The sequence below is a fragment of the Chelmon rostratus genome, chromosome 11 (genome assembly GCF_017976325.1).
Source record: "Chelmon rostratus isolate fCheRos1 chromosome 11, fCheRos1.pri, whole genome shotgun sequence".
NCBI lineage: Eukaryota > Metazoa > Chordata > Actinopteri > Chaetodontiformes > Chaetodontidae > Chelmon > Chelmon rostratus.
The window spans coordinates 13865969-13892137 of record NC_055668.1 but is presented as its reverse complement, the minus strand read 5'-3'; the positions used below and the strand labels follow the sequence as shown (position 1 = coordinate 13892137).

The following is a 26169-nucleotide window of genomic DNA, read 5'->3' as shown; positions in this document are numbered from 1 at the left end:
TGATGATGGGAAAAATACATTTAGTATTTAGGTATTTAGGAGCTTGTGCTATTGTAAGTCAACTGAACTGCCAACACTGACTGACGGAGGGGAAACTGTTTACACAATGGGTCACTTCCTCTTTGTTCAAATGCTGATGATGGTTGGTATGATGTGTGTGATATTGTATTTGTGCTGTTTAGCTGAGATATGAATGTTAAAAACATTATCTATGAATGCTGACATCGCCATCGTTAGTCAATAAAACGTGAGTCAGTTATGCAGCCTACAGTTCTAAACATGTCAGGACTGTTTCAGTCAAATTCACTCTACAAACACAGGAGCTTTTGTACTCTATGAACTGTAGTATTTTGTTTCTGGTCAGCATGTGTGTTTGCATGTGTGTTCAGGGCCAGGTCTCAGCCTTGTCCACGCTGCCCAATACAATGTGAGCCCACAAGGGGGCCATCAAGAAACCTCCATTCTCACTCTCTTTCTTACAAACACAAAAACCATGGAAACTCATTTTTAAATCCCTTTTTTATACAGTCTTTGTGTAGATAACGCTTATACTGTTTAATCTGTTTTGTATTTTTGTTAATGTGAAACCAGAGTCACACCAATCATAGTAGTTCACCATGGTAAAACCAGGAACAAAATCCACATGTCACTACATGAAGTTGTCTTTGGCCTCTGGCCCTTTTTTTTTTTTTTTTAATTTCTCATGGAGTTAGAAATATTTGTTGAAAAGGTGTGTGAGCTTGATCAGCAAGAATGGCCAGCAAATCTGTCAACGAGTTACTCACACCACAAGTACACAGAAAACACACTCACATGCACTCACAGTGTGGTTTCTGCAGTTGTACATTTACATACAAGACAGGGGTAACCTTGCTCCACCTGTTCTGCAACTAGAATTAGGTTAAGGATGAATTTGGGGATTTAACATGGAGCTCATCATGATGATAACTGTCCTGGCAGTGCTAGCTTACAGCACCTGGTACAGCCTCCACCTATGCAGTTGCACAGAACAAAGACCTGTTCTCAAACCACAAACACAGGTATTGCTTATATACGTGTAGGCCAATGTGTTGTCAGTTAAGAGGAATGGGGAAACAACAGCTGGCTCTGTTGCTTGAATGAGAGTGGATCTGCGCTTCTATCATATTAGCTTCAGTGTCACTCTGTTTGCTGTCCTCCAACAGCAGCATGCATGCACCACACAAACACATATACTATATCAAATCAAAAGTCACAACCACGAATACTGTAGCCGTGTATTTGAATCTGAGCCACACACATACACACATGCACATAACCAAACGCACCGCACAGGCAGGCAGGCACACACACAGACACACATACACACACGTGCGCCCACCCACATACACACATGTACACACACACACTGACCCACATTTCAGGGTATTCCAAATAACTTAAATCTCTGCCTGGCCTGATCTTTCACTCCTCGCCCCCTCTTACTGCATACTAAGAAATAGTGCACAAAGGTCGTCACTACTAATACTGCAGGTGTTACATAATCAGCCTTAATCTGCTACTGCCACCGCTATGACTCTGAGGGCTCTGCATGCCGGCTTGCACACACTATACCACAAAGCCACATAGACCCTCAGTCAAGTTGCACACAGAGCCCTCCCCCAGCCACATGGACACCACTGAACTATGTACATGGTTATGCAGCTCTAGCAGCCAGCTGCTGTCAGGAACTCTTATTCCCACCTACCGAAATCAAGCACCATCATCACAAATGCTTTGTGCAAGTTAGCTATCACCTCATCTGAATAACAAAAATAATATTAATGCTACTTTATTAAATTCCATGCAGAAACAACTTAACATTTTACATTTGACACAGTATGGACTAATATCTGGGTATATGGAGGATAGTTTTGCTTTTGAGATATGGGCCCTGTGAACCACTTTAAAACAACTTAACATTTTAAACCGGAATGAATCAAACTCCCAGAAAAACTCCAATATAGCTGACAAGCATGCAAGTATTAGCAAAATGCTGCCTTAGTTCATGGGCTGCATACACATAAATAAATTCATGCTTCTGGATGCCCGAATGTAAGTCTATTATTCACTTAACTTTCACCTCGGTTTTGGTCTCAACCAACAACTGAGAAAATATATGGATTGTTAGGCTACAGATGATGGACTTTTCTCACCAGCTACTCATCAGCCACTTGGTGCTGGGCAGGTAATTTATAGTTGCTTTATCAGAGCTTGTTTGCTGAAACAGCTGCCTGTGCGGCTGGACGTGTGGTTGATAAGAAAGGTAAGACTTAACTGTACAGTCTGTGCTGTATGCTAGAAACCTAAAACAATGAGGAGTCTCAAAAATTTGCTAGAGCTGCAGAGTGATAATACTTGCCCTTCACAGCAAAGTACTTCAAAATTACTAATGCAGCTTTAATTAAAGACCCCCTCCACATGTGTATTAAGGCATACATAAGAACTGTCTCATGGTTTTTGAATAAAAATTATAATCACCACATCAAAATCCTTAAAATCTCTCCTACTTCTTTTCCCTCATTAAAAAAACTAGAATATATGAATATGCAAATGTTTTTCATTTCACAAGATTAACTGTTGGACACAAGATATTTCACTGTAAAGTCCGTTCTCAGTGTAGGTGCACTGGAGATTTCAGGCTTCCACATCAAATTGCTCAATATTGGAACAGGACTGGCTTCCAAACTATTTGCGATGTCGCAAATTATGTTCATAGGGGTGCATTCACAGTGACATTCAGTGCCACTGTGCAAAAACATCCAGCTCAAATTGGCTTTAATTACATACCCATCCACACACACAGGCATGCACATACACACAGTCACCATGTGCTGCTCATAAAACAGCTTATTCTCTAGTTTCCACCATGGATGGCACATACACACACACGCAAAAACACACTCATACTCCAACCACGTGCTGAGCTGCTGCTGGTCCTGTGACAGCAGTCATCAAGACTTAAGTCGTGCACGCTTTCGTATTCTATACACATACGCACACACACACACAGACAAACACACCAGCACTTCCCTTTTTATTACTCAACACATTCCCCAACATTTAACAAGAAGACACCATAAAGCGGACAGCATCTGTTGAAGCCAACCGCATAAAAAAGTGAATCACAATCTGAAAGTGAAACCTTCTGTTTAAACTGTTTGGCTTATTCAACTCTCGATCATTGCTGCTACCAGTGGGCGGCTGGGAAACCTCAGATCAAAAGCAATGCTGTCAGTAGTAACAACTGCTCTTTTTCAATTGCTTTAGATCAGCTGTTTGTGGATGCAAAAAGAAGCTCCAGTAAATTCCAACTCAAATCATTGTCTAAATGTACATCCTTGTGGGAACAAACTGCAGACCTGACTGCAATAAAACCCCCTGCAATATGTTGCTATTAAAAGTAATTAAAATGAAGAAGAGAAATTTAAGCCTCACCTGTGCAGCAGAGAGAGTTAGCAGAGACGAGGGTCTTCTCCTCTTCAGTTCCACGCACTTCCTAAGCTTACAGATCTGGTGGCCAGTCCTACGGTTGAGGCAGCAACTGCACTGGCCACAGCTGATCTTCCTCAGGCATGGCTCGCACATCCCACACCTGCTCCGCTTCTTCCTGTCCTTCCTCTGTGGTTTCTGAGTGGTCCAAGAGGGCAAGCAGACCGCCTCTGGCCCCCAGGATCCAGGTAGAATAGAGGGGCTGGGCTCTCCATACCCGGCCTCTGATTCAGTGTCAAAAGAAAAAGAGGAGCGAGTGCTTTCTGAGCTGCAGGAGAAGGTGGAGCTGCTGTCCAGAGAAGGAGTCGAGATCTTTGGCACTGAGTCCGGCTCTGGCACTGCTACCGCACCACTGCCATCGCTGAGGTTTGGTTCACACTCAGCTGTAAGGGCATCAGTGTTCAACTGAGGAACTAATGACAATGACAGCAAAGATGTCTCTTTCTGGCTGTGGTGTTCCAATGGCTCTCGATTGGATTCACTATCTTTGGTCTGCTTCTCTGCTGATGTGCAACCTTGTCTTTCTCCCTGATGAGAAGGGATCTCTGGGCTTAGCAGTTGGTGTGGTTCCCCCTGGCTTGAATCCCTCAAGCTCTTAGGGTGGAGGGAGTCACTACGGATAATAACCGGCGTATTTCTTTTCACTAGAACAGTCCGCAACATCAGGGCAGTTTCAGCAACTGCTGAGGACCCCGAGAATTGAGGTTTAGCACCATGACTGGTCAGTTGCATGTCTGTCTTGCGCTGGCTCAGAACCTCTAGCTCAAGTGACTCGGAGGTGGAGGGGGCTTTGGTGGGATTTGAGGTAGCTGTGTTGGTGACAGGCAGCACACTTACAGCTGATTCTAACTGTGCTGTCAGTCCATTGTTAGGGTGAGGAGGATCTGGGGGTTGGGGGGCTGGAGTGCTGGCTTTGGAGTCAGCAGGATTGCTGAAAGCATCATTCTCCTTTTCTTTTTTGTCTCCCTCTTCTTCCTCACAATTACCAAGCCTCTCAACAATCTCCTCCATCACTTCCATGTTCTCATTTTGTCTCTCAACTACTTTCTCTGCCTGTGAACTCTCTCTTCTCTCATGATTTATCTTCTTTTTCCTCTCGGTGACAACTATCACTCTTTCATCTGCCGCCCTATTCTCTTTCAAGCCCAACATGTTACCTTCCTCTTGTTGGATAGTACACACATCGTGTGGCTTACCATCGCTGGCAAGATGATCAAGCTTATTTCCAAGGACAGATGAACTGTAATTTCCCTCACTGCTGATCTGCTCCCCTGGTGAGCCAATACTTGTTAGCACAGAGGACTCACAGGGGTTATCTTTACTTCTGTCGCTGAAGAGTTTTAGTTGTCCATCAACATCATCACACACCGGGGCCCCAGTCACACACCTCAGGTCACCTTCATTATGGTTGACAGTTGTTTTGTCTTGTTGGGTTATAGTACTGTCACAGCTGCACTGCACACAGTCTTCCAGTGTGTCGTTACATGGTGGTGAATCTGCTTTAAGAGGGCTGCCCTCTTTAGCATTGTTGACTCCCAGACCCTTATCTTTGATGCTTGCAGGAACTCCAAACTCAGTTTTTAGAGAGATTGGAAGGATTTCTTCAGCACCACAGGGGGCCAGTTTGTCGTTTTCCTCGTCAGGAGTTGAATCATTGATGCTGGTGCTTGATGGCTGGTTTCTTGTATTCATTTGCTGTGATGCTGCTCCTCTCTTTGCTCTCCCTCTGCTGTTCCTCCCTCCTCTGCAAGGTTTAGGCGGTGGGCAGGGAGTAACAGACACCTGTGTGCCCCGAAGGGACTTCCTTCGCCCAAGGGGGTCTTGTAACTCACCACAGTGGTCAGGCAGATTGCTCAGCCGTCTAAGCCTTGCAGATCCTGTTACATTTAGGGCATGGTTAACTGTGCCAGGGGACCTCCCAGGTCCAGACCCACTAACCCCTCTTCCACGGGGGCTTCGGCCTGACTGTGCCTGGGCCCTCGCCGTTGACCTTTTGGGCTCTGCAGGTGTTTTCTGGGGCCTCTCTGTGGCTCTTCCTCTGCCTTTATTTGAGTTACAGGTTTGCCTCTTGGTGCTGATCACTTTCTGGCCATTTTTTCTCTGAGCAGGTGTCTGTCTCCTGGTGGATTTGGTTGTAGCAGGCATGACTGAGGGTGTGGAGGGGAGGATTTCTGGCAGCCAGCATGGGAGCCAGGTGAATGCTTTGCTTTTGCTTGGCACACAATTGTTTTTTCCTTTTTAAAAATCTTCCTCTTCCGTGTTTTATTCTTAAATTGTAAATTACGATGCTGTCGTGACTGTGTAATTGCAGTGCATGACCTATAAAGAGAGAATAAACAGGAAAAAATTCTAAATCAAAATAGTCCCAGCACCTTTAAATGTAGTTTCAGAATAATAATGAAAAAAAATTGTTAGCAAAGTACAACACACTCAGAAACATCATGTACAATCTGATAACTGACAACGTGAAAGTACAATAGCTATGCAGTTAAATCTATACCATTTTCAATCTATACAGCTACTTTGCCTGCTGGACACTTTTGCCCCGCCTGAAATATCTACTCGGACGAGTAAGTGTTGCAAGGTTGACGTCAGTAATGAAAATTCAATGCACCTATGCATAATATAATATTTTGAATGAAATTAGAACAACTATACAAAAACAAACACCATGACTTCCTGTGTGGCTAACGCGGTTTAAACAGTTTAAAGGGCTGGCATGTTGAGGAGTGGGCTCTGGCCGGAGGTCGGATCCTGTTTTCGTCTTTCTGACTGGCGGAAGAGGGGTTATTTACCGTGTAAAAACGCCTTCAGCGTCGCTGTTTATGATTATTTTTGCACTTGACCGCTGTCATTTAAAGCGCCGCGTAGATATAGGTTGTTTTGATGCCCGCGAGGTTTTATTTACACGTTTACGGCAGAAATGCTTTACATACCAGAGAGACAGTTGCACTGTCTGAACTGCTAATAATACTCCGCTCCAGCGAGACAGCGAGACCTTGTATTGGTTTCCCTCCTCGGCAAATATAGACTGCTGGCAAGTTCAATCCTCTCACGACGATGACACATGGTCACGATACAAGCACCAACATGAACAAACATCGAGCGGAATAGTTGCTTTTCAACCAGCACCGTGTATTTGGGGAGACGACATCCGTTAAAATATAAATCCCTCTCATGTCAATCCATTCAGGGCAGCCCCGCTCACTCTCCCTCCACCAGACGCAACCTACGGTCTCCGCTGGCCAAAAGCTCGTCGTCGGCACTGGAGGGAAGGGTGGACGAGAAAACCTGGAATGGAGTGCAGCTGTCGCTTGTCTCAGGGCTCACAGCACCGTGTGCTTGAGCAAGTGGGCGTAAGAGTGTGTTAAAATTATTGTAAATTATCACCAAAATAACGTCAGTTACGCTTATTTATCATTTATCGTACGTTAATGCTAGCAAGCTAGCTAGCTTTTGTTTAAGGGGGTTTGAATTGGATACGCTGAGCTTTGTGTAGAAGTTATAGCATCTCTACGATAATAATATAAAATTCATCTCACCAACGAGCTGACTTCAGCTGTCATAAATTTGACGATAAATTATGATATTGTAAAATAATAACGAAACTATTAATGAGTACCCCCCACCCCACGTGCGCCGCCAACGTCAAATTGCGTCATTAGCGTGCGACTGCTTTCGACCAAAGAGCAGTTAGTTCAGTCGACTGAAGGCGAAGGACACGGATGTAGTTCCGTGAGTCCTGAAAATACATCAGATTAATGCATAACTACAATTTTTGTCAGGCTTTTCGACCGAAGCAGTGAATGACGACCTTCTCAGTGCGATACCACCCGGTGTCAATGGTGACGCTACATTTTAACAGCCAGGATTATTCCAAAGAAATAAGGAAACTCAGCGAAGGAGAATTTGATTTGTAAACCAGTTTTCTACAGACCGACCTTCCACTTTGCTGTTGCTGTTACCGTTTTGATATCTTGTGAGTAAGTTATCCCATTTCAACCAGGGGTGCTGTTGACTCTTAGCTAAATCTACCTACTGCTTATGGCTAACATCCTTAACAGTTGTGTCTCATTGCAAATCATGACTTATTAACCTCACATCAGACTTAAGTGATTTAAAAACGGACAGTCTGGTTTGCTTAGAGACATATCCCCCAGGATGGTGGTGTTTGCTAAAACCAGTACATGCATGCTCATAATCACATCTGTATTTACAGTACTTTCTGCTCATATTGTGCAGCCATGGATGTGGCAGATTCCTGAGCAGGAAGGATGACATCGGAGGCTGCGGTCTCCATAGGCGGCACCCCTGCCAAGAGGGACTATTACTGGCTTCGCTCCTTTGTAGCTGGAGGTAAGATCTGACTCATCAGATTGTACCACCAGTTTCAGCTCTGTGATGATTTACTTTTAAGACAGGTAGCGATTGATTGATTGTGCCACTTTTCCGTTTGCTTTTCTGCTTCCTGCTTTCTGTTGTGGCCCCAAAACTTAACTGATTTCTGACCTGCATGGGAAATTTGGTAGGCAAAAATGAAATTTCCCATCGAAGAACTATAAAGACACCTGAACCATGAAGAAAAAGAAAAAATAACACAGTCACATAGCCAACAAGTGCACTCCAGTACTGTTTGATTGGAGAATGTGGTACTTTGTTACTAAACCAGCTACTATTCAGACACTTTATTTTGGACTGTTTGCTGTGCTGCCTTTATCACCTACACATGATGCCTGATTGAAACAAATGATAAAATTTGCAAGAATTATGTCAACAGACACAAGTTTGGTCTAAATGTATTTCTGATGTTCAATGCTCGACCTACTATTGCATGTTTGCCTTGGATTTTGACTGCCAGTGACTAGTTTTTAGCAAAAGCTTAGGTTGGCACTATTTACATGAATGAATGAATTTTTATGGCCAGCCCACATGGGCTTACAAGACACCATTCAAACAAGCCAGGACCAGAGTGTTGCCTACACATTTTCAAACAACAAAGAAAGCTTAGAAATAGAAACAAAACACATACAAAAAAACAAAACAGAAAGAACATCTAAAGCATCCCTCATAATCAGATGTTCAGACCATTGTTGACTAGAGCAGAATTCTTAACTCAGTGACAGAAACGTAGTATTTAGTGCTGAAAAATCTGATTAGATACTATCTAAACTATGTATCTTGCCTTGTATAAATGATGGATTTATTACCATGGCATTCCGCTGTGGTAACATGAAAAGTTGCATATTTAATAATAGATGTGTCAACGCCAACACATTCCTCTGTTTCTGTTCAGGTGTAGCAGGATGCTGTGCCAAGACCACCATCGCCCCTCTGGACAGAGTCAAGATTCTCCTTCAAGCCCAGAACCCCCATTACAAACATCTAGGTACAACGTCTGCAGCCAAGCATGGAAAGCCAAGAAGTGCTTGTTTTCACACATCCACAAGTTAAACTTCTGATCTCTCTTTGCAGGAGTGTTTTCCACCCTCAAAGCTGTGCCAAAGAAAGAAGGCTACCTTGGCTTGTACAAGGGTAATGGAGCAATGATGGTCAGGATATTTCCATATGGAGCCATCCAGTTTATGGCTTTTGACAATTATAAAAAGGTACGGTATGTATTTCATTGTGGAACAACACTGGGTGTTAGTAAGACTGACGATAGATGCTGTTCAGGGAAATGTAATATGCTTTTATATCTTTGCTCTGTGTTTTTGCTATAATGACATTTTGCTGCAGTCGAAGTGAAATACAGCGAAAGTTATTTTCTCTTTGTTGTTTGTATTGGTGAAACTGGTGATCTTTGCTTCCTTCCTCTTGATGCTGACAATATTAACTTTACAGCTGTTAAGTAAACACATTGGGATCTCTGGACACATCCACCGCCTCGTGGCAGGATCTATGGCGGGTAAGTTATTGTTCTCACTGATAAGACTGACTTTATCAGTCACTCCCAGTTGGATATTATATAATGTAGTGAGACATTGTGCTTCTTAACTTTTTCCTCTTGCGTAAATTCATTGATTATTGGCAGACCGTGTATTGTTTTTTGTTCCTCTTGAATCATTTGTCACCTCAATGCAAACCTCATAATGTTCCTCCAGTCTGGTTGAAGAGATTGTGCAAATGAAAGGCAGTCTCATAAAATGAAACACAGCAGACTCAGCAGCCACAATGTGTGAGCGTTTAATCTCAGTAAATCAGGTTGAAGCATAACCGTAGTCATAAACTGCGTGTTTGTGCAACGTTTGTTCTTGTGCGTTTTCAGGGATGACTGCAGTAATATGCACCTACCCTCTGGATGTGATCCGAGCCAGACTGGCCTTTCAGGTCACAGGAGAGCATCGCTACACTGGAATTGCCAATGCCTTCCACACCGTCTACCTTAAGGTAAGGCTTCTCGAACACACAAATCAGTCCTCACAAATGTAACCTTCTTTTAAATATGCATGAAAATAAAATGTTCACTATTATTTTTGAAGCATTTATCAATATTGTTAATAATGTATAGTGTAATATTCATTGTTATTAATAGTAGTAATGTGTAGTGAATCATACAATCAGACTTGTTTTTGTTTTGTGTAAAGGAGGGGGGCGTCTCGGGCTTCTATAGGGGACTTACTCCAACACTTATTGGAATGGCCCCTTATGCAGGTGACTATTGAGATTATTATACCAGTCTTTGATGAATATTGTGCAGAACAACATAAGATATCCTTCAAATATGTAGCTGTATCTGGATATGTCAAAAAATTTGGGCCGACAGTCTGAACAAGGCCTTTGTCTCCCACCTGTTTTTATCTTTCAGGTTTCTCATTCTTCACCTTCGGCACCCTTAAGAGCCTCGGCTTAAAACATTTCCCAGAGCTGCTGGGACGGCCCTCCTCAGACAACCCTGATGTCCTCATTCTGAAACCCCACGTGAACCTGCTCTGTGGCGGGGTAGCCGGTGCCATCGCTCAGACAATATCGTAAGTGCTGTCGGCAGGCAGACAGCCAACACGCCTCAAGCTCAAGACACACATAAATAATGATCTGACAATGTGGTTAACTGGTGCAGGCTGGCTGGAGTTTGTTATTGATTACACGCGTTTATTGTTGGTTGCTGTGCCACATTGTGTTCCTCTCACTAGGTACCCCTTGGACGTGGCGAGGAGAAGAATGCAGTTAGGAACCGTGCTTCCGGACTCTGAGAAATGCGTGTAAGTAGCACCAATGTTCCTGCTCTCCATATTCTGTACAGCTGTATGTGACGCCTGTCACCGTGGGCCGAGAAGATTGACACCTATCGTTAGATTTTCTAGTATCACTGAAGTATGTTGTTGTGATGTGTAAACAAATACCACCCCAACTCCAAAAATGTCGGGACGCTGTGTAAACCGTAGATAAAACAGAATGCAGTCATTTGCAAACAAACTGTGTTTACTGTTAACGGTTTTACAAAGTGTTCCTGAGCACATGTAGTAACATCCTTTATACAATCACATGTTGACAAAGTGGTGAACCTCGATCCGTCCTTGAACAACTGAGCCTTTCCAGGATGCTCTTTTCATACCCAATCATGATACTATCACCTGTTACCAATCAACCTGTTTAACTGTGGAATGATCCAAACAGGTGTTTTTGGAGCGTTCCAGAACTTCCCCAGTCTATTGTTGCTCCTGTCCCATTCAGAATAAGCGTATATTTACAAAAAACAATGAAGTTGATGAAAATTCCAGAGGCTGTTTACATTGGATAAAATATTAAACCCCAAAACGTAAAGGAGCATGATAGCAAATGAACTGTATAACTACTGCAACATACCGTTCATACCTTTTGCAAAATCACACAATCCAGTCCAAACACTGCTCATTGTTCTTGTATTATCTTGTATTCACAAGGTCCAGTTAATACATCAGTGCCCTGGAAGGACATCTGTTTCCCCATAGCACAGGCAGACCCCAACAATAAACAGAGTTTACCTTTAATTTCTTTAATCAAAACTGCAAATTGTCCTGTACGTGCAAGATTTAATATTTTATCGCCTTACACCTGAACAGGTCACTGAGCAAGACCCTGACGTATGTGTACCAGGAGTATGGGATCAAGAAGGGATTGTACCGAGGCCTTTCTCTCAACTACATCCGCTGCGTGCCCTCCCAGGCTGTGGCCTTTACCACCTACGAGTTCATGAAGCAGGTCCTCCACCTGAACTAGTCGCTGCTTTTATATCTTCCGAGTCTGCACCGCTCAAAGTCGTCAAGCAGATCAACCTCAATGCTTCCTTCGTAGAGTGATCTGAGGCTCACTCGCTTCGTCTTAAACTGGGACAGCGTGGAAACTGCCTTTTCCCTGAGTTCACTGAAGGCACCGGGGAAGTCAGTTAATGCTGAAAAGGGCAACTTGATATCAGACAGTGGGAGGCTTCATGTCTGTTCTGTGTCATTCCCTCTCATTTCCTGTTTTTGTGACTCGCCACCTCTAATGAGAGGATTTACTCACGACATGTGGCTCGAATTTGAGCAAGTCCCTCATCGGTGTCTCCATGGATACAGCGAGGCAGCGGCACATTTGGTTTGGCTCAGTTGGTCGAATGGCTTAGGGGCAATGATATGCTCTTTAACAATGTTGTTGGCAACACCACAACAACCCTCTGATTGTGTGTAAACCACACAGCAAACCCAGATGTCCACACACTCTCACTTGCCTTTTTCTGTCAATTTCATGACCTGTCTTAGTGGTTTTACGATAGAAACCATTTTAAAATGATCAAATTAGCGGCTTATTTCTAATCTATTCCTTTGCAAGGAAGGTGACTCATCCCTAGACACTTTAATTCTACAGCATGTTTTCCTCTTTTTACAGTTAAAGAAAAGTTGGGTGGCTGGAATTGTAAAATAATCTGACGGTTTATAATGTTTTGTTTATTTATGACTTAGTGTGTCTTTAATTGTGAGTGCAGTAACTTTAGGAGAAGTTGCCGTTTGTGCGTCTTTGTCTTTTACACAAATCAAGATGCAACAGTTCATCTGCTTTTTTTTAAGATGCAGAGACCCAGGTGGCGCATGATTTCAGTTTAAATATTATTGCCAAACTTTGAAGAGAACAGTTACTGTATGTATTTTCAATTGCTTAAAAACCTTTGTCTTATTTTATTGGTTAATGTGCACTCAGATGTTTAGTCTGTAGCTTTGATGATATTGAATTGTGTACATCCACGCTCAGCTTTGATCAGAAAGATATGTTGAGTTGTTAAGAGTGTTGAAGATGTCAGTGTTTTGACACAGCGTGGATGTAGATCTGACGGATGTGGAGGGACTCAGGAGAAATTTGTACTTCATCACTGTAGCTTTTTCCTATTTATTGATTTAGCGGCCTGTTGCCACTGGGTGGCAGTGTTGAACACAGATTGTATTGTTTACCATCAGAGCTGGACACAACACACACACACACATTTCATACATCTCTTATCAAATACAAGTTAGATTAAGATCTTAGTAATGTTTTGCATTTTGCTTAAGCAAAGCAAGTTGTCAGATAGCGTAATATATGCAGTGTTTTTAACCCAATTCAGCCAGCAGGGTCGACTTCTCGCTGGAGCTAGTGTATGGCTGTTGGCCTTTATTGACCCAGCAAGGCTGAACATAAATTACTGGCTAAAAATGTTGTTTAATCACTTTCAGTGTCAAGTGCACCGCAGGCCTTCAAGTCACTGCCAATATTTGCGTGAACCTCATAATTTTGTTACAAGCATTTTTTCTGCCTCTTGCCTTCCTCTGCATCTGATGTCTTACTTTACCAGTATGATTAATGTACTTTATTTGAGTTTCTCCACACGCTTCAGTTCATGCCTCAGTTTGTAGATTACCATGTATGAGGTGGGGGAAATTGCAAAAAGCAGACGCCTTAGAAAAGAGCTTTCCAACCTTTTTGGCTCACAGCCCCTTAAAGTGAAGCAGTGTCTACGTACGACCACTCGTCACAGTTTGCACATGTCCACCAATAAGTGTGTTTTTTTCTCCTCTAAACATCTGAGATTGTCTCATTCAGAGGCCCGAAGAATTAAAACTAGCCAGTTTGTCTTTCCTTGTCATTCCTTTTTCTAGGGATAATCCAGTAATTCTCTCCACTTGATCCCCAAATAAATCTATGAAAAATCTCTGGATTATGAGGCAAGGTCGCTGTGAGGAGGTGGGATTGTCAGCAGTTGCAGGGTACCAGAGGTGGTAGCGTGGAGCAAGAGCAGAGCGTTAGGTTGCTCTTTAATCATATTGTGTGACTGCTCAGATTAATCATGTTATCCATTGGAGGGGTGCAGACCCCCAGTTTGGGAACTTCTCCATTAGAATAATTGAAATATACCAATTATTCATACAGACTACTGGACACTTTGAAAGCACAATGCACAGAGATATCAAGCTAACTGCAGATATGTCTATTCTGATGCAGCCGCCACAATTGAAACTGTGAAGCAAATACGGTTCACAGTGAAAAATATTGGTTTCCGTTTTGCTCTTTTCATCTAATAATTGGAAATCACTCCGTGGCCACTCCAACCAGCTCGACGCCTTGTGTGTGAAGGTGTTGTTGAACAAAAGTCTAAAACCCAGTGGACATAAACATAATTCTCCCAAGTGCGAGTAAATGAGAGTCTTTAATGTAACTCTTGATTGCCGAGCGTACGTAACAATAAATTATCTCCAGCGTCCAGCTGTGCCTACCTGCCTGGCCATAAGAGCATAATCAGCACACTCACTGCAGCGAGCGCCTGGCAAACAAAATATAGTTTTCAGCAGCATTTCAGCTTTTTATGGCGCCACTCATTCATCTGCAGTACTACTGTGTATGGAAGTGTTTTTTTTTTTTTTTTAAACTGCGCTTCCGATTGCTGTGTTTGGTTTCAAACACGTGATCGTTCACAGTTATTGTTGATTTTTTGGGGGGGCTCGGAAACGATATCAGCTCTGTTACTGCTGCTCTCTGTAATAGATAATTATGTGAGGAAAATTCAGATGTTATACTTGCAAATGTATGTTCAACTATGCTGTACAACTTTATCAGGCTGTGTTAGATGCAACAGAAAGAAGATGCATAGATTTGAGAATGACTGAACAATGTTTTTTTTTTTTTTAATGTTTGCCAGTTTTATTTTTCTCTCTTTGTACACGGTCGGCTTTGCCTGCTTTGCATAAGCAATAAGCAGGTTCTGAATTACATTACATGTCGCCCTCTTAAAACCGTACCAGCCCTTGTGTCTTTATTTTGTTTGTGAATGTGAACTGTTTACGAAAGTAAGGAGGGGCAGTAGCCGACTGTAGTCCCTTTAGATTGAAGTAGAAACAAGTTAATTCTGTTTCCCGCTTTGAGTTTCGCGCATACAAACTCCTGTTAATACTGATGTTCAGTTTCATCAGCACAGGAGGACTTGGTGATGCATTTGCATTTATTTCAGAGAAACTGGAACACACTGCCTGTTGTTGTCCGATGTCACATACTCATTTGACTGGTAAATATGATGTGTAAAAGATGTGTTTCATTATCACATCATCAGTTTTAGTTTTAGTTTTAATTAGACTAACCAAATTAAAACCCTGCCTTCCTCTCTGTTTTGCTCTGCAATGGAGGACTTCTTCTATTATGCTTCTATAAAACACCCTCCTGTTTTCTGCAGACAAAGTAAATGAACTTGATACCAACTCCTGGAACGAGTCAGCTGCTCCTGTGCCCACGTTCATGTCTGCACTCCGGAGATCGCCACTGATAACACATCTACGGAGGACAGTATTGTATTCTGACCTGTTTCACAGTGTGAGGGTGGAGATCACTCAGTATGAGCAGCGAGAGCTGGCCTGCGTCCTGCACCTCCCTCTTCTGTCTGATTACACACTTTCTTGGTGTTTGTGCAAGAGAAATGGGGAGAAGTGAGAAGTGTACATCAGTGAAAGAAATTTGAACAAGAAGTGGAAGCCGAGCTTTGCTTTACTTTGCGTGGGCGATTTTCTGCAGATTTTTTCATCGTCAGAGGGCCTTTGGACATTTTTGGAGTCCTCTTCGTCCTGTGTGGCCACCATGCCCTCTTACACAGTGACCGTTTCCACAGGGAGCCAGTGGTTTGCAGGGACAGATGACTATATCTACATTACACTGGTGGGCACGGAGCGATGCAGCGAGAGAACCCTGCTGGACAAACCTCTGTACAATGACTTTGAGAGGGGGGCGGTAAGTGATGTTACACTGCTGCAGAGCTGTAAGGACGACTCTGACACTTACATTCTGTTTTATCTTCTGATGAATGATGAGCATCAACAACTGCACACAAACAGGGTGTGTTGAGGTAAAAGAGGAAGAAGTCATGGATTCAGTCTGTCAAAATATACTTTAAACACCAAAAGTAAAAGTCCTCATTATGCAGAATGCCACATTACAGAATGATGTATATTATTAATATAAATATATTATTATGCTGATGATGCATTAATGTGTTCATCACTTTAACGTTGAAGCTGGTAAAGTTGGTTTAACTACTTTATATATCTGCTGTGTAGCTTGTGAATTTCCCTCTGGGGATCTTAATCTATTATATTACATCATAGCTTATTAGTTAATCTGCAGGATAACTAGTAACTAAGCACAATATTTGCCTTGGAATTTTAGGGGAGGACAAATATAAAGTAGCAGGAAATGGAAATACTCAAGTAAAGTACAAGTACCACAAAATTGTACTTTAATACAGTACTTGTGTAAATGTACTTGCTTTCACCCACTGGTCTAGCGACAGATACACCTGTAAGTCAGGTTTATTCATACAAAATGCATTCTGGATCAGACTTCACATAGTGGTTCACAATAAAGACAAAAGAAAAACATCAATATAGATTAAAATAAATAAATAAAACTAGGCAGAGTGAGATGAGGTATCATAATGCAACATAATAAAAATAAAATGCCAAAGTCACATATATGTTCTTTTATTTTTTTATATTTAGTTTTATTTTATTTCACAAGTTACATCCTGTCTTTTGATATTTTTCACATGTGAAATGTCCAAAACTACATGAGCCTGTGAGTGCTGTTGTCAGTGACACTGACATTTTCTGAGATGTGTTTCACTTACGGATGAGGCGAAGCTAATAACACACACCCGATTCAGTAAATGACACCATTTTCCAGCACGTACTGCATGTTTATTCAGCCGCTCACTGAATTACAGGTGGACTCCTATGACGTGAGGGTCGGGGAGAACCTGGGTGAGATAGTGTTGGTGAAGATTGAGAAGAAGAAGTACTGGGTGCAGGATGACTGGTACTGCAGGTACATCACAGTCAAGACCCCGTCCGGAGACTACGTGGAGTTCCCCTGCTTCCGCTGGCTGGTGGATGACAAGGAGGTGGTGCTGAGGGATGGAAGAGGTAGAGTCGGCGGTTGGACAAACAGACCACCTGCCCACTCTTTTTCATCAGAGTCTCCAAACTCACAAGTCAAACACACACGCTCTGCCCCATCCCTCACTTTGTCTTGTGTTTGTTGTAGCCCACCTGTCTCAGGATGATAAGACCAGCCTGGTCAAGCAGCACAGGCAAAAAGAGCTGGACATGAGGAGGAAAACCTACAGGCAAGTTCACTCTACACATGCAGTTTGTGATTATATGTAATAGGCTGCTCACTAATAACTCTGCTGTGCTTTGTAGATGGAAGGAGTGGCAGCCAGGCTTTCCTATGAGCATAGATGCTAACAGACACAAGGATTTGCCCCGGGACATCCAGTTTGACAGTGAGAAGGGAGTGGACTTTGTGCTGAACTACAGTAAAGCGTACGTGCTCCCTATTACAGCCTGCTGTAATAAACAGGTTTACCCTAGTTATGAGGACAGCTGATGCCCCCCAGTGCAGAACAGAGTGGGACAGTGGGCCTTTAACCTCGGAGGTGTTTCTCAATGCAAAGCTTTCATGCCGCCATGATAACACGCTTCTATTTTCTGTACGCAGGGTTGCCTGGAAAAACAGAGGCATCATTGTGTGTTTATCACCAGGGACATTTGCATTGAGCCTTCGTGCAGACGTGCGAGCTTGCACATAGACACAATAACACAAAAGAGATCCAAAACACTACTGTTTGCATCACATAGCAGTTCTGATCAAAGCAAATGTATGATTTATGAAATGGAGCAGCGGTTGAGATGGAAAATGAGTCGTGTAATTTGCTACAGTGAGCTTCCAAAGGCGTTCATAGAAATGCTGCATCTGTGTACCAGGCTGCTTCTTGCTGCAAAAATTTAATATATTTACAGTGTGACACGTACTTTTCTTTCCCAGAATCCTATTTAATTGGCATATAGCATGAAAACGCAGCCGATTTCAGTGATGAGTATAAGAATGATGACAGCAACTGTGAATTTTCAGAATAGAGAACCTGTTTGTGAACCAGTTCATGCACATGTTCCAGTCCTCCTGGAGTGACTTTGCTGACTTTGAGACCATCTTTGTGAGAATCAAAAACACGATCTCAGGTGAGCCTCACATATATTATATTATATTATATTATATTATATTATATTATATTATATTATATTATATTATATTATATTATATTATATTATATTATATTATCCAGAGTATGTGATGCAACACTGGAGGGAGGACTTCATGTTTGGGTACCAGTTTCTGAATGGTTGCAACCCTGTTGTGATTACAAAATGCACCAAACTTCCTGACAAGTTTCCTGTCACTCATGAGATGGTCTCTGTGAGCCTGGAGAGGGAGCTGACTCTGGAACAGGAAATAGAGGTACACATGGTTATGTCTGTTTCTGTGAATCTATTTCACTTCATTTTCCATTTCCAGGATAAGAATGCGCCTCTCTTTAACTCTCCCGCTGATGTCCAATGTAAATCACTGCTCTGGCTGCAGGCAGGCAACGTCTACATGGTAGACTACGAGGTGTTAGACGGCATCAGTGCTAACTGCACAGACCCATGCACGCTGCAGTACCTGGCAGCTCCAATCTGTTTGCTGTACAAGACCGCACACAACAAAATCCTGCCCATAGCCATACAGGTACAGTGATGTTGAGCAGGTGTGTGTTACACAACGATGGAATCATTTCCTTTTCCCCTTCATATTTCAGTATGAATCCATGTCTCCTCTTTTTCCTGCTTCTCCCTCGTCCTCCGTCTTTTCCAGCTCGGGCAGACTCCAGGCGAAGACAACCCGATCTTCCTGCCCACCGATGGTCAGTATGACTGGCTGCTGGCTAAGATCTGGGTCCGCTCGGCTGACTTCCAGTACCACCAGACCATCACACACCTGCTCAGGACGCATCTGATCACAGAGGTGTTTGCTATTGCCATGTACAGGCAGCTCCCCGCTGTTCACCCTGTGTACAAGGTAAAAGTCAGACTCACTGATTGATTGAGTAGTTAATTGATGGACTAATCGATTCATGGATTGATGTTCCCTCTCCCAGCTACTTATTCCACACATTCGTTTCACCATTGCTATCAACACCAAAGCCAGAGAGCAGCTCATCTGTGAGTGTGGCATCTTTGACAAGGTGAGTTTGTGGAAGGTTTGAAAAGCAGCACTAGAAAGGAGGACAGAGGGGGAGCAAGAGAGAAAGGGGGTCGACTGTTTCTGTTAAAATTTAATAATGAGAGAAAAAGCCAGGAAAGCGGTGCAACTGCCTAGTCTGTGTTACACTGTGCACGAATAATGGGTCACAACTTGACAAACTCAACTCAGTCTTTATTGTTTCTGAGTTACAGTTCATTGAGGCTTTTATTTTTGAGTTAAAAGCAAAAAAAAAATCAAACAGTGAGCAATTTAATGTGCAGGAAAAGCCGAGAAAAGGCTTATTCATGTCCTGTAACTAAAAACGGCCATAGTGCATTCAGTAATGGGCACTCGATCTCACACATACAGAGAAAAGCACAATCGTTAGCATGCTGTATTTTTCCACCTTCACCAAGGCGAACGCGACAGGTGGAGGTGGTCATGTGCAGCTGATCCAGAAGGCCATGAAGTCCCTGACCTTCAGGTCTCTGTGCTTCCCGGATGCCATCAAGGCCCGCGGCGTGGACAGGAAGGAGGAGCTGCCCACCTACTTCTACAGAGACGACGGCTACAGGGTGTGGGAGGCCACCAAGAGGTGGGGAACGGCTCTGTTTTCATAGAAGGCACTAATGAATCGTTTGTGTGTTTGAGGGAGAGAAAACAGTCACCACAAAGGATAAACAGCGACAGGCGTGGGAACATTTTCTACCCTTGTGTGTGCGAGAGAGTGACAAGGCGTTTTTATTCCTTATATGTGTGACTGCTGTCGTGTTTTCTTCCTGGCAGTTTTTTGTCTGATGTGGTGCACATTTACTACGCCAGCGACGAGGTGGTGCAGGGAGACGAAGAAATCCAGGCCTTCATTAAAGATGTGTGCAGCTTCGGTATGCAGGACTTCGATTACTGTGGTGGGTACACATGGCAGACGTCCTCATTTTTCTTTCAGGATTGCAACAACAGTCAGAGGGCAACAACTAACCAATACATAAAGTTTCTTTTTTCAGGGAGAGAAGCAGCTCACTCCCCTTCAATATTTCATTAGTGTAGGACTTTCTGGAGAGGACAGACACGACAGAGAATAGACAGCATTACAAATGCGAATATGTCCTGTCATAGACGAATAGTTTGAGAGTTAAGACAGGAAGCCACAGGAGTCTGATGGTGTCACTAACTGAGCACCAGTGTTGCAATACCCTTCCTGCATTTCTCCATTACCTATCTGAGTGCATTGTGCAAGGAGCTTTCACACAGCAACCCTTTTGTAAAGACTTGAGCTCACTCTCTCTGTCCACAACCTGCGCACAGAGTTTCCCAAGTCTGTGAAATCACGCGAGGAGCTGATAGAGTACCTGACAGTCATCGTGTTCACTGCTTCAGCTCAGCATGCAGCAGTTAACTTTGGACAGGTGAGTAATAGACCACCAGGTACATGACATTCAGTGTTTTTATACTCGTATAAGACTGACTGAAATAGAATAAAAACAACATGTCAGCCTCACAGTTTTGGATTCTTAAAGATTACTTGACATGGATCATGCACAGCTATGACCATTCATTCACTGTTCAGTTCAGTGAATGTGTGTGTGCTTGCACGCACACATAGGTGGTAACAATACTCCACAAGAAAGTCCTTCATTTAAAATCCTACTCAGTTAAAGTGCATCAGTATTATGAGCAAAATGCACTTAAAGTATCAAAAGTAAGAGTTCTAGTTCTGCAGAAATGTGGCTCTGCGACCAATGTTTTATCACATGATGTTATCAGATCATTTAAAACTTATGTATTGAGGTGTAAGCAGCATTTCACTGCTGTACATTGCATAGTATGACTGGTGTTCCTGGATCCCCAACGCTCCGTCCACCATGCGAAAGCCCCCGCCCAAACAGAAGGGCTTGGCAGATGTGAACTTGATCATCGAGAGCCTCCCTGATCGCGGACGGTCCAGCTGGCACCTGGGGGCCGTCTGGGCTCTCAGCCAGTACCAGGAGAACGAGGTGCGTAGAGGGTACTCTGTATCCAGACACACGGGCAACCATTTCGTATTTACACACACATCTCAGTACAGACCGGGTTGTTTTAAGGACTAATTTCCAAGGAAGCTTCCCTGTGCTTCAACATGTGCTTTTTATCCCTGCAGTGTGCCTCCAGGCTGAATGACCAGTCTCCTCTCTCTCCCCGCAGCTGTATCTGGGCATGTATCCTGATGAGCACTTCACAGAGAAGCCAGTGAAGGCGGCAATGGAGAACTTCAGGAAGCAGTTGGCGGAGATAACCAGCTCCATCAAGAGGAGGAATGATGGAAAGAAGCTGCCGTACTACAACATGTCGCCTGATAAAATCCCAAATAGTGTTGCTGTTTGAGGAAAAAATCACTTCTTTGGGGTATATTATCATGCCCCTACTGAATATTTTGCAAATAGCAAGCTTTTATCGAGCTATTCAAATACGCTGAGTGTGTGATTTTGATACTTCTGTATATTTAAATCCATATGTGCTGACAAAAAAGCCAATTTGCAAATGTCAACTTTGCTTTTTTTGTCTCTTATTCAGGTGAAAATTGGTTAAAATGTTATTGCGCAGAGTTGCCAATTAAAATGTTTTCATTAATAGATGCGGTGCGTCTTTTCTTTCTGTTAGAGCTGACAATACTCAGCAACATTAACCTTCTCAAGTACTGTCCTAACAGTGTCACTGTCACTGACGATTCCTGACATTTCAGTTCAGAGTGCATGATTTACTGAGCGTTCATTGAAAACACAAAGCATTAAAAGTAACTTAATTTTTATTTGGTTGTTCTTTTTATTTCTACATACGTTGTTCAATAATGGGAAATTAAACTGAAAACACATCAATATTTCTTTTAAAAACATAAGTACTTTTACCAAATTCTTTACAGTTACTAGTCCAAAGTAAATTCACAGACAAACTTGTGGAATGATTTCATAAGACAGGGGAACAGTCATATATGTTCAAGTCCAGTCAGTAGTAAACAAATGTAGCTTTATGCAAGATACACTATTCCCAGACATGGTACAGCTGAAACGACAGGGTAAAGACAGACACAAAAGTGGAGAATTAAACCTAAAACAGTGGAACAGTCAGGCTGAGAAAGCACTTCTCTCTCTCAGTCGACGTTCTGCTCAAAAGGATTATACAGTAAGGAATCAGTTCACGGTGATGGAGACGCTTCAAAAGAAAGAAAGGAAAAAATGGCTGCTCTCAGAGAGGAACGTGGCTGCTAAAGTGGCCTCAATCTTCATCAGAACTACATCAAAACTTCTGTCTCAGACTTCGTGAAAGGAGCCAGCTCCTATGAATAGAACACTGAAAAGAAAAAGCATCATCTTTAATCTTCCATCTGAAGGAGACTTTACGTCTAAGTTTTCCATGTTGCTTTTTAGGTGAAAAACATGAAATGTTTAACTTTGATGCTGTTCCACACATTTAAAACAAAGCTCATCAAGCAATTAAAAAAAAAAAAAGCGAGAAGGAAGAGCAGATATTCACATTAAGGACGAGCAAACAAGCTTTGTACAAGTCCGATATCCAAATAAACAAAGTGTGAAAGTCATTTCCTGGTATTCATGTCTGGGAAACAAAATAAGTGTAAGTTGCATAAAATTACTAATGAAAGGGGTTTTTAAATGAACAAATTGTACTCTGTTTTCTTTTCAAAATAAATACAACACAAAATGAAGAAATAATCATTTTATACCCAGAGGACACCCTGGACATTAAACACCATTACATAACTATAGAACAGAATAACAACAAAGGGGTAATTGCACTTTTTATCTGTCTAATTGCACTGAGCCTCGTGGGTATTGAAGTTTCAGAGAAGCTTCTCGTTACTAGGTCTTAATCCAACTTGACACACAACAACTCCCTCGGCTCATATTATATATTAAAATTATATTAGACTCCAGATCTCAAGTCACCATGGGGCTTATACACAAGTACAGGATGCACTGTTGCAAAAAACAAAGCGTGGATTTCATTTATTGCTGCTGCTGAGCAGTAATTGTCAGGTATGTTGTTGGACCATCGTTGTTCACAGACAGTACACTGGTATCAAAGACAGTTTTTAAAAATGTGTGTGTTGCTGGAATGGCTGTGAGGCTCAACATGAGCCTAGCATCGCTGTGCTCCCACGTACACAAAAGCACTTACAATGACTGTAAGCCCAAAACACATCGCCCTGAGAAATCAGCTGCTGCCTCCCTCAGGCCGCACCTCCGGCTCCGCACCAGCAGGCGGCGCTCCAGTCACGTCGTGCCGATCTGTCACAGGCTGCAAAGGTATGGCTGTATTGCATTGCTTTTATTGCGAAATAAACGATCTGTTGTTGTGTTGGTGACCTGCAGTGAAAATGCTGCACTGACATAAAATCGTGCAGTTACAGCATCTAAACTGTGCTTCACTGTGCTTCTTTTGGAGAAGTGGGAAAAAGAGGTGTTTGAACAACTCGTCTCCTTTGAAATATGTGAGGCCAGATGTGAGAAAAACACTCAAATCAAATGAGAGGCACCACGATGGCCGTCTTGTGATTGAATACCAAAATAGACATCCTCCACCATGTGCTAAGAGTGTGGCAGGAAGAAACAAACTTCACTGAAACTGAGACTTCTGCTCGTGTGAAATGCTCAGTAATGATCTGAAGCGTGTTCACGTAACTGACATGCAGAGCAACAATCAGCCTTAAGCTCATTTTGAGCAGTGAAAGTCAAATAAATGCAGTTACAGTCTGCCTGGTTTCTATTTGGGGTCAATCGATGCGCCGCCTGCACAATGGGAGCAACCCGAGGACAGACTGAAAATAGGCAGCTGTGGATTTCTCAAGGCATATCCTGTGACTAAGCAAACAATTCAACATATTAAAAACAGCACATGGAATATCACACTGTAAATACTGTGTCATTCGCATGATAGAAAAACATGAGCGACGCTGTTTATGCCCAAAGGCTCTTGTTATGATCTCAAGATGTGGAAATCATCTCAGAATTTCCTGTTACCAGTAAAAAATGTTGTTTGTTATTTTTTTTGTATATTTTGTTTAATTTTTTTTAATCATTTTTTAAAAAGTTTACATTCTCAAAGCCTTCAGAAAGTTCACGTTGGGGTAGAGGAGTCATGTGGCTGGATTTTCCATTGTCTGCATTAGAATAATGAGCCTGACATATTCAAAACTCATTCTTTCTCACATTTCTTTCAGCATTATTCCATTTTTTAAACCCAGTTCCTTTTTTGTCATCCATGGGAGGGTTAATATATATGTATATGTGTGTATGAGGGAATGCAATGTCAAATAAAACAGTTTGTCTGAGTGTGCTCTCCCCAATATACAACATATAAGACTTGATTCATATTAAAGAAAAAAAAGAGGAGCAAAAAGAACGAGAGGGGATTTGTCGAAGGAATTAAAAAACAAAAGTGCTTCGATGCATGTCCAGATCAAGGCCTGGTCGGATCCAGCCCAGCTTGGAGCTGATGGACCACAGCAACAGAGATGGCAGTAGCTGGAATGTTCCAGAGATCCGATGCGCGGCGCTACATACTGATCCACGGCAGGATAGCCCAAGACTGACAGGAGGTAAAAACGAACAAATCTAACAAACCCACAAGTAAACAAACCACGCATCAGAGACGTTTAGACCTCCAGAGCTGTTTGTGAGTCTATTTGTCTCAGTCCTGCTCTCCCAGAGGTGTACATACAAGTGTGTGTGTGCGTGTGTGTGTGCATGTGTGTATGTGTGTGTGTAGAGTGGTATGCTCCAGGCCTCTTCAGACATTTACAGAAGTCAGTAAAAACAGTCAAGTCCTGGGAAAGGAAAGAGGCGAGAGTGTGGACCGAGGGTGCAGGTGGAGGGAGGGATCAGGCCCGGGTGTGGATGGGAAAAAATAGTCACAGTCAGTCTTATTCTGTGGATGGATATCTGGGAAAAGAAGAAGACCAGAGGAGGACAGTGGGTCAGTCTGGGAGCAGAGGAAGGGGAGGTTTTGGCTGTTCCTCAGTCAGCGAGCATTTCCACGACAGCTGCTCTTCACTGTGGGCCTGTGTGTGTGTGTGTAGTATGAGTCTGACAACCAACAGCATGGACTGACTGGTCAGACATGGAGCACCTCCATACTGTAGTCCTCTGTCTCTGTGTACTGGGAGGAGTTTGTGTCCGACTGGGTGGGGGCCAGGGCCTCCTTGTTCTCCAGACTCGGCTCCATGAGAGGCGGCTTCTCCAGCGCCAGCTTTTTACATGTGTCTGGCCGGTTCTGGACGTATATGACCCGGTTGTAAGCCTTGAGTCTCCTCCATAGATGGATGTAGACTTTGCACTGGACGTACATGAACACCAGTCCACCTGTGAAGCCGATGGCCACCACCACTAGCTTGGTCCAGAAAGGCCATTCCAGGATCCCTGAGGGACAGGGGGAGAGACAGAAAAGAAACATGTGCACAAGTCAAACACGGACTGAACTGAACTCAAAGTTCTATTAAAATAACTAACTTCAATGTGTTAATTGTGTAATTATCTAACCCAAGCAGGTTTACAAACTCTAGCAACATGAAACAAATGGGGCACCCTGGTGGCGCAGGGGTTCACGCACTGACCATGAACCACAACACCTCCAGTGTGTGTCGTCTAGAAAAGCGTGAGCCACAACTTTAAAAAAACTAAAAACACCACAGCAGGCTTTATAAAATGGTGATTTGTAGTAAATTAGCTCCGCTGTGCAGGAACATTTCTACGTCCCCTGAGGCAGTTGCAGCATTTCTGCAAACTACTAAAACCCTGAAACAAAGGCTCAAAATTTTGGGAAGTGAAAGCATTTGTAGGGAGCTGTAGCAATTTCCAAAACAAAAAATAAAAGGCAGAAAAGGGATCTTCAGAAACAAAAAACAGTCCATCTTCTGTGGAAATGCTCAGCTGACCTTCAACCCATCAGTCTTTTCATGGTGGCTTTTATATTTCAAGTAGCTTGAGATATGAAAGTGAAAAAGGTCCCTTGATGATAGCATACGTGTATGGAGGGAAATACAAAATTGCCTCATATAATGGAAAGAATACCAATTCAAACAAGGCGGACGTATTACCATCAGTATGGTATTAACTATGCTTATGCAGTACAGCGATATCA

General features: G+C 42.8%; 4 protein-coding genes across 8 annotated transcripts in view; 2 read left to right on the top strand and 2 right to left on the bottom strand.

Annotated features, from left to right (window-relative positions):
- tet1 (tet methylcytosine dioxygenase 1) overlaps positions 1 to 6709 on the bottom strand; it is a 29057-nt gene extending 22348 nt beyond the window's left edge. Inside the window, exons 1-2 of the mRNA XM_041947475.1 lie at positions 6447 to 6709; positions 3457 to 5829 (exon numbers count right to left, since the gene is read on the bottom strand). Coding sequence (XP_041803409.1) covers positions 3457 to 5655 — 2199 coding nt within the window. The 5' untranslated portion in view covers positions 5656 to 5829; positions 6447 to 6709. The remainder of the gene's footprint in view (positions 1 to 3456; positions 5830 to 6446) is intronic.
- A 68-nt stretch (positions 6710 to 6777) lies between these two features.
- Positions 6778 to 14988, top strand: slc25a16 (solute carrier family 25 member 16). 4 transcript variants are annotated; one of them, XM_041947547.1, is made up of 10 exons: positions 6778 to 6872; positions 7753 to 7866; positions 8804 to 8896; positions 8983 to 9116; positions 9352 to 9415; positions 9776 to 9897; positions 10095 to 10161; positions 10316 to 10478; positions 10641 to 10709; positions 11550 to 14988. In XM_041947547.1, the coding sequence occupies exons 2-10, from the start codon at positions 7785 to 7787 to the stop codon at positions 11704 to 11706; spliced, it is 951 nt and encodes a 316-aa protein (XP_041803481.1). In that variant the 5' UTR covers positions 6778 to 6872; positions 7753 to 7784; the 3' UTR covers positions 11707 to 14988. The 4 variants fall into 4 exon arrangements, with proteins under 4 accessions (XP_041803481.1, XP_041803477.1, XP_041803480.1 ...); XM_041947543.1 differs by lacking the exon at positions 6778 to 6872 and adding an exon at positions 7229 to 7489; XM_041947546.1 differs by lacking the exon at positions 6778 to 6872 and adding an exon at positions 7229 to 7489 and having other exon boundaries at positions 7730 to 7866.
- A 428-nt stretch (positions 14989 to 15416) lies between these two features.
- alox5a (arachidonate 5-lipoxygenase a) lies at positions 15417 to 21619 on the top strand. Its single transcript, XM_041947361.1, has 14 exons — positions 15417 to 15708; positions 16700 to 16898; positions 17020 to 17101; positions 17178 to 17300; positions 17890 to 17996; positions 18101 to 18273; positions 18397 to 18543; positions 18670 to 18873; positions 18953 to 19039; positions 19455 to 19633; positions 19825 to 19946; positions 20344 to 20444; positions 20862 to 21032; positions 21220 to 21619. Exons 1-14 carry the CDS (start codon positions 15559 to 15561, stop codon positions 21397 to 21399), a joined length of 2025 nt encoding a protein of 674 aa, XP_041803295.1. The 5' UTR covers positions 15417 to 15558; the 3' UTR covers positions 21400 to 21619.
- Positions 21620 to 21808: 189 nt separating this feature from the next.
- The window catches only part of march8 (membrane-associated ring finger (C3HC4) 8), an 81295-nt gene continuing 76934 nt past the window's right edge, over positions 21809 to 26169 (bottom strand). For both annotated transcript variants that reach the window (XM_041947302.1, XM_041947303.1), the window contains one exon: positions 21809 to 25448. In XM_041947302.1, coding sequence (XP_041803236.1) covers positions 25144 to 25448 — 305 coding nt within the window. In that variant the 3' untranslated portion in view covers positions 21809 to 25143. The remainder of the gene's footprint in view (positions 25449 to 26169) is intronic.